Here is a 10,228-nt window from a genome sequence, read left to right on the forward strand (position 1 = left end):
CAAACGAAAAATATAAATTGATCAATTTTAATCATTCATAACAGATCATTCATAATATATTGAGACATAATGATTCAAACAATAAATAAAGTTAAAGCACAATGATAAGTTAGCACTAGAAGTCACTAAAAGTTTACAACATTGTCATCATTCACGTGATTCCTGTGGTCCAAACCCAAAGAATTCTTCATCATCATCGCTATCTTCCTGGAAAAGTAGTTGCATTTGTAGATCAGATAGTGGCATGTCGTCGTACATCTCGTCCAATTCACTGTCTTCTTCTGTTTCAACCTCTGCAGTAGTTGTAGTAGTGTTGTTGTCTGATGAATTGATGAGATCATCGTAGAGAGCATCATCTTCAGAGCCATCCATTGCATTTGAAATGCCACACTTCTTGAAGGACTTTATTACAGTTTCCTTCGAAATAGAATCCCAAGCAGTTATTGTCCATTCACACGCCTGTTGGTAACTGGCTCTTCTCTGATTGCCGCCTGCAGTATATTCTTTAGGACCACTAATCATCCATTCTGTCCACAATGCCCTCATTTTAGTCTTGAATGGTTTGTTTAAGCTGACGTCTAGTGGTTGAAGTAGGGATGTACAGCCACCTGGTATTACTGCCTTGTGTGTTTTTCGGCGAAGTAGATTCTTTTGCACAGAATCGACGAGATGAGCCCGGAACATGTCCCACACCAAAAGACTCTTTTTGTGAAGGAGTGCCCCAGGCCGTTTGCCCCATATCTCGTCGACCCAAAGGTTGACAAAGGACTCGTCCATCCAACCTTTCTTGTTACATTCTACAAATACACCGCTTGGTAATTTTTCTTTAGGCTTGGTTTTTCTTTTAAAGATGACCATTGGTTTGAGTTTGGTACCGTCTGCTAGGCAGGCTAATACGACCGTGAAGTGTGATTTCTCTGCACCACAGGTCTTAATATTGATGGTCTTGGAGCCTTTTGAGTCTACTGTGCGATTTGATGGAAGATCAAACGTCATAGGGGTCTCATCCATATTACCGATGGCAATCAATGGGTAGTTGTGGCTTTTTCTCTCTTTGAGTACAAACTGGTGGAAGTTTGCTACTTTGTGCTCTACATCGGCAGGTAACTTTTGTGCAATATGTGTACGTTGTCTAAGTGTTAGACCATATCTTTTCATAAAACGTGTACACCACCCTGCCGATGCTTTGAAGTCAGTTGGTGTCTCATAATCTGTTTTCTTGGCCATAGTAAGGGCTTGAAGGCGAATAGCTGAGCGGGTAACGACGTATCCCTGACTGCGTAAATCTAATACCCATGTATTAAGATCAACTTCCAACTTGGCAACAGGGGAAGGATTGTGGCGTATCTTTTTAGCAGTTTTTTTCACTGTTGCAAGTGCTACTTTCTTTGACCTCCAGTCTCGAATGAGTTTCTCGTTTATATCATACTCTCTCTCTGCGGCAGCATTGGTATGAGTCTCAGCGTATGCAACGACTTTCAACTTAAAGTCGGCATCGTAAGCGTTTCTCTTGCGTTTAGGCATTGTGGTAAATAACTGTTGAATGATTAGATGAAGGAATAACCTTAATATTTATAATCAAAATTTTGACACTTGCTCAAAATATTTTTCACAGCTTGGATAGTTCAGTTAAATATGAGCACACTTCATAATTCTAATCATGTTTTGAGGATTAAAAGATTATAGAACGACACTCATTAACTAATTAAGATATTTCCTGTCTGTAATATTTTTCACACCTATAGTGAATAGAACTCTTTGTCACTTAATTAGTGGTTATCAATGGATTATATTGGCTTGTCAATCAATAACCATAAATTTGTTCACCTGAGACATTTTAAATGAGGTATATTTCTATCATACAGATGCATCATCAAAATAGTTTTTATTCTTATACAATTTATTAAACATTATATTGATATTATATTGATATCGTCAAAAACAATATCAACACAAGAAATTATTCCGACCAAATACACCCTTTTATATATTTGGTACATTATTACCTGTTATATTTCTGGTTCTCGGCACTTCCGTTGGGATCACACACAAACCACGTGACCATGAGAATCAATACACAAACCGGAAACAGTCGGAAATTTAACACAAATTGACAGAAAAAAAGTTAACAAAGAACAAATAAAACACAAAGACAGTATTGTAGTCATTTATTTTCAACAAAAACTTTTTATTCAAGGATTTATGTAGGTTTGGCAATCACCAACGTAGTTTTGACCAGGAAATTTTCTCCTGACCACTTTTCTCGAGCTTGGATTTTTCCTCTGGTCTCGGGATCTCGCTTATAAGTCGGTACCCCTCTCTGGATTCTGAATTTTACTCCCAAACTTCCGACTTATAAGCGAGTATCTACGGTATCCATCTCTAGCTAAGGGGTTTAATTGGAAGTTCACATGCATATGGATTCAATGAGGTAGAATTATTCACTTGCAAGTGAATAATTCATCATCAATGTTTCTTAGTTTATTTTGACAAATTTGAACCATACTAACCGCTAAAAGCAAATTATTATTTCATTATTTCACTTTCATAAATGATCGAACAAAAAAAATCGTATTTTAAAATTTATATATCCTAGCTATTGCCCCTTTTAGAAATGAATAATATGGGCATATTTATTAGTGTTCTTTTTATGAACCCAATAGTGAAAGTTATATTGCAATCACCATTCATTTTCACACCTACTACTTTTCAATCTGTTGAATGAATATTTTATTTGTCTATACACCAGTGTTCTCCCCAGGCCGTTTTAGCGGCGGGGTAATGCGACGCTATGTTTTCTTCCCGTGACGCTATAATAATTTCCGCTAATTATTTTCAAGATGTTATTTTTCTCGTTTAGCAAAGCCATGTCCTAAATTTTGATTTTTATCTAATTACCGCTTATGACCATAAAAAAAGTACATTACCTTTAATTGTAATCCCTTCAAGTCGGACAATAGAGGCAATTTAGAGTGATCACAAAGGTATTAATTGCCCTTTGGGTGATAACTGTTTGGATAGGAATACCCCAAGCTGTTACTTGTGACATGATTAATATCACATGGTCTGCAATCGTAAATTTCGACAAGGAGAAAATGTAATCAGAAAATCATAAAAAAAATTGAAATATATGTTTGCAAAATGAAAATTCAAAGAAACAAATAAAAATTCTCTTTAAAAAAAAGGTTGAGTAGTACCTTTTTATGACTTTCAGAGTATTACTTTCTTTCTCTTTCTATTACTTTTTGTGAATCGAGAGTAAAAATTTTGATTTTGAGCTAAATAAGTTTTGTACTTTCTTTAGAAAGTGATCATTATTGGCTTTAGTTATGTTATATCCATTTAATGCATTAAAAACGCCATATTCATTCCCAATCTTTTGTCAAACATTGTTTATTTTCGTATTTGTCATTGCTTTCGGCGGCCATTGAATATTTTAGTGTAAACTACTGATCGGAACAGGATCAGATATGACAAAAATTTGCATTTTCAGATAACAGTGGCGGATCCGGGGGGGGGGGGGGGGGGGGGGGGTTCCGGGGGTGCGCACCCCCCCTTTATTTTGGCCAATCAATGCATTTGAATCGGGACATATGTTTTGCACCTTTGCACCCCCCCTTTGCCCTGGGCTAGCACCCCCCCTTTCGAAAATTCCTGCATCCGCCACTGGATAATAACTACATATGCACAAATGACACAGTAGACAGAGAAAACTTAGCATTAACAGACCATTTGTTTATAGATAACTATGTTCAAAATATATATCATTGTGATAAAAAGAAACAACTGGGTAGTGGGACTAATTCACTGAGTGCCATGAACCAATATATTTCATAGACATGATAAAGAAAAAGTTTTTTAATTTAAATTTTATTGCTTTTATATGATACTTTCTCTTCCCTTTTTTTTTTTTTTTTTTATAAGAACAGTGTAATTTCCTACATATTTAGTGCATTTGTATCTAAAACAGGTTGCACTATAATAAACCATTCATTCATTTAGCTGGGTAGGTAGGGTTACTGGAACCACACATATATTTTTATTTGCTCCAAGAGAAAAACAATTATTCTGGAACTATAAATGAATATAGAAAACATAAACTGAAAATACTGTTATCATGGTTATAGTTTAATTGTATTCTCAGTTATGAATTCAACAATATAGACACAAAGAATAGGGTGGAATAGAATATTTTATTCACCAAATAAGGGCCTATAGCATACAAACAATATAATACGTTTTGTAATAAACAATAACGCATATAACATAGAGAAAATAGAGCATTGCCACGACGCGACAAATTACATTGAAAAAAATACAATTTATTTTTTACGCCAAATGTGATGCTATCAAAAATTTCTGGGGAGAACACTGTTAACACCTTATCACTATTTAGTCCAATCCGGGAAAAACAGTCATTTATACAACTTCCTGTTTGGGTCAAGCCGCCAAAAATAGAGGTCATCAGTAGTGAGCTGAGGGAGGAAAAACTTTAGAAAGCGATCATTAAGAAACTTTGATAGAGTATGATCCACTTTTTCAAAATTAAAATTGAAGTAAAAAAATATTTTGTTTGAAGTATTTACAGTAGTTTAAACAGGTCTCATTAAAAAGTAACATGCATGGTGAATTGTTTAAACAAGGTCCCAGATAGCTTCAACTGGATGAAAAAGTTGTGTAATTTTAGAACTTTTCCGGAATGGAATAAATAGCGATAAGGTGTATTGCACTGTATAAATGACATCAAATGGCCTGTAGCTTGCTTGTACAACTGCATGCAGCTTCTTGTTGGTATAACGCTAAACATGTCCAATTATAATTCAGGGTTGGATGAAATGTGAAGATACAGCCTGTGGAATGGTCACAAGGAAATTGCCACTGACGTTTCAGAGAGGTCATCCTATCTGTTCAGCCTGTAATAAGGGTATTCTACATACACAGGTTAGATATTCTGAAAACATTATAACTGAAACATCATAACTTTCATGTAACAGTATACAAAGTTAAATTGGTTGTGTTTTTATCACTAAGCATAAGACTCGCGACATGTGAATAGCAATCAGAAACTAATTAAAGGAATATTTGACCGATCTGTATAAACTTATGGTACCAGTATGATATATATTAAAAGAAGACGGAAAAAGTCAAAAAGGTATTGTTCAAAATAATAAAGTACTCTAATATTCAGCAAAGAAATAGAAAATAATGTATGAGTATGTATAATTGTTTTTTAGACAACAGATTCATGGTTGTATACACAGCTTTGTTTCTATCAGCATATATTTGATTATGAGAGAGCAAAGATGAAATTGTCTGACAAAGAACAGTGTAAGTTATTATTCTCAGCAAAGTCTTCATTAATCTGGTGACTAGCACATAAAGCATGCTGGGTAGTGTTGTTTTACATAAATATTAGGTCATTGTCAGAAAAATATTAATACTAGTAATTGGTTGTGTATTTTTTTGTACGTACACGGAAACAAAAATTGTCAAAATTAAAGATCTTACTAATTTAGCCTTGAAGAGATTCTGTTTTATACCTGTTCTATATTTTTGTGAATATTACACCTATTAATAAAGAATTAACAGAGCATGTATATTGAACCATTTAGATGACAAAAACATAATTATAATAACAACAATATGTCAAGTTATCTCCCTTTGATTATTCACAGAAAACTATTTCTTTTTGTCTCAAGTCAACATAACTGTATATGTCAGTAATGGCTCGTCTAAAACACAACTTTTATTCATGTTTTCAGCAATGGCTAATACAAGACTTAAGGACTACAAAGAACATTATGACATCTTAAAGAATGTTACTACAAAATGGTTAAGAAAAAATGCTTATTCTGAGGTCAACTTGACAAAACTGTTTGATGGACTGTCAGTATTGAAAACAGAAATTAAATTGGAATCGTAAAATTGTATCATGTTAAGATTTCAAACTACTAAAACAGAATCAGGTGTTTTAATTTTAAATACTACCACCTCAGGTAATGGGTTTGTTTCATAAAGCACTTGAAACAGTATTCACATATATAAAAATGTTGGGCAAGTAGTCAATATAATGATGTGAAAGTAATCTATGCACGTGCATTTCATTGAGTTGATTAGAATCTAGGATGAAATATGAAAGTTTTACATACTTTTATTGCTTTGTCAAATTATTTTGTAAATGTTAAAAAATGCCTCACCTCAAACTTGCATTGAAATGTAGACTGTGAGAAAGTCGTTATTCAAGTGGAAATGCATGTTCGGATGTAATTTATTTGTAATGTGAACATTTATGATCATTTTGACCATAGTATTACAGAGTTCCATGACTTTTTCCACATATTTGACCAATACTTAAGTTTGCAATGACCAAACTATTAATTTTGATTCATACAGACAAGATCTGACGATGACAGGTGTATAATATGCACAGGAGATGGATGTTTATTAAAGATAATCTATGATTGTGTAACATGATTCAGATAAACACTAAGTTGTTTATATATTTGTAATTGATTACTGGAATAAGATGCAAATGTTGTAATCGTAATTATTCAAGTTAAAATTTCATATACAAATCCAATTAGGAACATTAGAAAAGTTTCATTATCCACTATGTCATTTAAGGTATAGCTCTTACCACACTGTGTTCTATGTAGGAATAGGAAATTACCCAAATATTTCCTGTTGTATTGTTGAAGGAATAGAGTCTACCACAATGTGTTGTGTGTAAGTAATGGAATTGAAATACTTCAATGTGTTCTGATGGACTTTTTATGAAATAAAAAATACCACAAAGTGTTCTATGTAGGTAAACACATAATACCACAATGTGTTCTATGTAGGTAAACACATAATACCACAATGTGTTCAGTGTAGGTAAACACAATACCACAATGTGTTCAGTGTAGATAAAGGAATCAAATACTTCAGTGTGCTCTGTTAGACTTTTTATGAAACAGAAAATACCACAATGTGTTCTGTTGCATGTTTGAAGGAAAAGAAGATAGTTGTGTGTTCTGCGTTGGTAAACACATAGAAAAAAAAAACCTGGTTACATCCATAATAATTTTTAAGGAGTCAATACAGTAATGATGTTTTGTTTTATTTATTAGGTATAAGTTAATATCACAATGTGTATTCAGAGACTACTGTGATATGAAATAATTGACAAATTAAACACATTTATTCTTGATACTTATATTGTCAGTGAAGTAAAGTATTACTTGTTTTCATTGATTTGTTAGTTAATCACTTCACCATCATGCTATTTAAGGTAAAGATACTTCAGAAAAACTTTCTTCTCTTGATTATTGTACAAAATGTATATAAATGTATCATTTTCAAAATACTTATTCAGTATTGCTTACATTTTATTGCTCAGGAAATAAACGCTGCTTCAGAAATTTGTTTTGTATTTTTATATGAAATTGTGTTTTCCAACTCATTATTATTCAAGAACTTCCACCATGTGTTCAGTTTTTTGTCATTCCATATTTTTGACATAGTGTATTTTCATTACATAACAAGTAACAGATTCCTACGAAATAGTACAATTTTTTTTTTCTCTCAGGTTATTTATTTTACAAAATTATCACTTAAATGAAATAAAATATTTTATGAAATAAGTTTGAATGTACAATTAAGCCATACCTACCAACTGTCACTATTTGTGAGGGTTTTCCCCCATGAAAGCTCCCAAATGAAAGTTTTGAAAGAGTAATTTTGTACACAATTTTAAACAAAACAGTTAATTTTACAATAATCCACAATGGCTATAGGCTTTTAAGAGTATGAAGAAGCAAAAAAACAACAATAATATACATTTAAAGGCCCCCTTGAAGGTTTTTTAGGACTATAAGAGCCATCCTGCACGTAAAACCCCCATGGGCATTTTAAAAAGTTCGCAGGTATGTTAAGCTTGTAAAAATATATAGATAAATGCAGCAGCTAATCTGATTTGTGGATTACTATTTTATTGAGTAGTAACATTCAGAATGATTTGCCTTATTTGGTATTGAATACAGGTTAGGCCTGACATATCAACCCCTTTTGATCTAAAAACGATATTTTTAATGAATTTTAAGTGCTCTATGGAGGGGATTCAAGTGAAATAAAAGATTTACCCATGTCCTTCAGTATTAATATATCATACTATTTAACTGTTCATGTTTATATTTAGATGATTTTTTCATGCAGAAAACATGGGAACATAGTATTTTGGCAGTTATGGCCTCTTGGTATACAAAATTAATGAAAATTGCATGATTCTAGTCTTCTTTTTTCTTTCAATGTTTTCAGATATTGAACTGATATTTATTTATGCCCTATTTATGGGCATTATGTTTTCTGGTCTGTGGGACGGTTTGTCTTTATGTCCACTTCAGGTTTAAGTTTTTGGTCGAGGTAGTTTTTGATGAAGTTGAAGTTCAATCAACTTGAAATTAGTACACATGTTCCCTATGATATGATCTTTTTAATTTTAATGCAAAATTAGATTTTTTACCCCATTTTCACTGTCCACTGAACATAGAAAATGATAGTGCGGATGGGGCACCCAAGTACTATGGACACATTCTTGTTTCGTTATGTAGTGGGGTAGTTGAATTTGTGAGTTGCTTATTATATTTGCTTTCAATTTGGTTTTCTTACTCAATTTTTATTACATTTTGGAAATCTTATTTTTCAATCCTGTGGTTTTGAATCTTGTATTATCAGGGCAGCACACCTAAAATTCATATTTTTGATAATTATTAAACTGTAGATATTTAAAGTTTCTATTTATGTTTGTATAATTGTTCTATATTTGTCTGTATACAATATAATACTGTCAACATAACTTATAGATCTGTATTTTTAGATGTAATAAATATACTTAAATTGCACTTTTAATGTTTTATAATATAATATGACCATTCCAGATTGATTTTGATTTCTTTGGATTTTCCTGCCCTTGTTTTGGAGAAATAAACATTTTTAGATATGAAAAAAAAGTTTTGATCACTTCCTAAATGTCCACATGGTCCAGGAATACCATTATGATCCCTTGATATTCCTTGTCTTAAAATATAGTCCCTAGTGTTGACAGTTTGTTACTTGCCATTTTGTTTAATACCCTTTCTAAATTTATTTTTTGGGTAAAGATTACACGAAATGCAATCAAATCCCTATGGAACTGCCACTACCTATTCAATACACAAAATATAGTACATTGATCATTACATTTTATACATCATATTCATAAACATTTCCAGAAATCTATCCATTTAATAAGTGCCCAGATCTTCAAGTCACAGAATGATGTTCCACCTGTCAAGAACATTTCTTTTGCAAGGTGCAGGAAACATGTCTGTTCTTAAAATATAAATGAAGTCATTGTTAAAGTCATCTTTAGAAATTGGAGTTATCTCCCATTGTCCAGAATTGTAGTTGAATAGACTTTAACCAATGCTTTATTGACAAAGCAATATTTAATTTTGCTTTCCACCGATAAATGAACACAATCTTGCCACTCTATGCTTTACAAGCACTTTGATGTTTTATGCCTATAATAGCAAGCAGTGGGATGAATTTACACTAAAAAAAATTGTGTCATGAATTTTTAATGTAGAATGGTGATTTGGACCTGCTAAAAAAGGTTAAAAATTGTATTTCGGAAGCTGTCAAAAGAATTCAAGACCCCCTTCACATAAAACTGTCCATACTATGATATAATTTGTCCCAAAAGTAGAACACTACACTAAAAATATTATTGACAGCTCAGGTGGTATTGTTGTCGAGCCTGCAACTTCTGTCATAGAAAAGCTCGACATGGCAGTGGCATAGGTAACTTCTTAAAAGCTTTATATTTAAGAAGATGGAAGACCTGGATGCTTCATATTTTATATTTAGATGCCTTATGTAATGAATTTTCTGTCTGTCATATATCCATTGTCCTTGACCTCATTTTCATGGTTCAGTGACTACTTGAAAAAAAAAGTGATGTTTTGTAATGTTAATTTCTTTCTTTTTATGAGAAATAGGATAATTATATTTAGTATGTGCGTACCTTGCAAGGTCCTCATGCCGGTTAAACCGTTATGGGTCATTTTCAAAAAATGTCGAATTTGAAATTGAAAAATTTATTAAAACTTACTTATTCAAACAACCCTCTACATAAGCAAATCAAAACAAACAGTACTTTAAGAACAACATATCAAAAGATGCAATCTAAATGATGTCATACAAGAAT

At 32.5% G+C, this 10,228-nt stretch overlaps 1 protein-coding gene across 2 annotated transcripts in view; it reads left to right on the forward strand.

Annotated features, from left to right (window-relative positions):
• LOC143067764 (DNA polymerase alpha catalytic subunit-like) overlaps positions 1-8,882 on the forward strand; it is a 65,751-nt gene extending 56,869 nt beyond the window's left edge. The window contains exons 37-40 of one of the 2 annotated variants that reach the window (XR_012976022.1): positions 4,825-4,941; positions 5,235-5,328; positions 5,763-6,808; positions 6,877-8,882. Coding sequence is in view for 1 of the 2 variants with exons in the window: in XM_076241276.1 (XP_076097391.1) it covers positions 4,825-4,941; positions 5,235-5,328; positions 5,763-5,923 (372 nt within the window). In the remaining variant the exon portion in view is untranslated. Of the gene's footprint in view, positions 1-4,824; positions 4,942-5,234; positions 5,329-5,762 lie in introns of both variants that reach the window. The other variant, XM_076241276.1, reaches the window with a different exon arrangement.
• The last annotated feature ends 1,346 nt before the right edge of the window (positions 8,883-10,228 follow it).

This window comes from Mytilus galloprovincialis, chromosome 3, assembly GCF_965363235.1.
Source record: "Mytilus galloprovincialis chromosome 3, xbMytGall1.hap1.1, whole genome shotgun sequence".
Classification (NCBI taxonomy): Eukaryota; Metazoa; Mollusca; class Bivalvia; order Mytilida; family Mytilidae; genus Mytilus; species Mytilus galloprovincialis.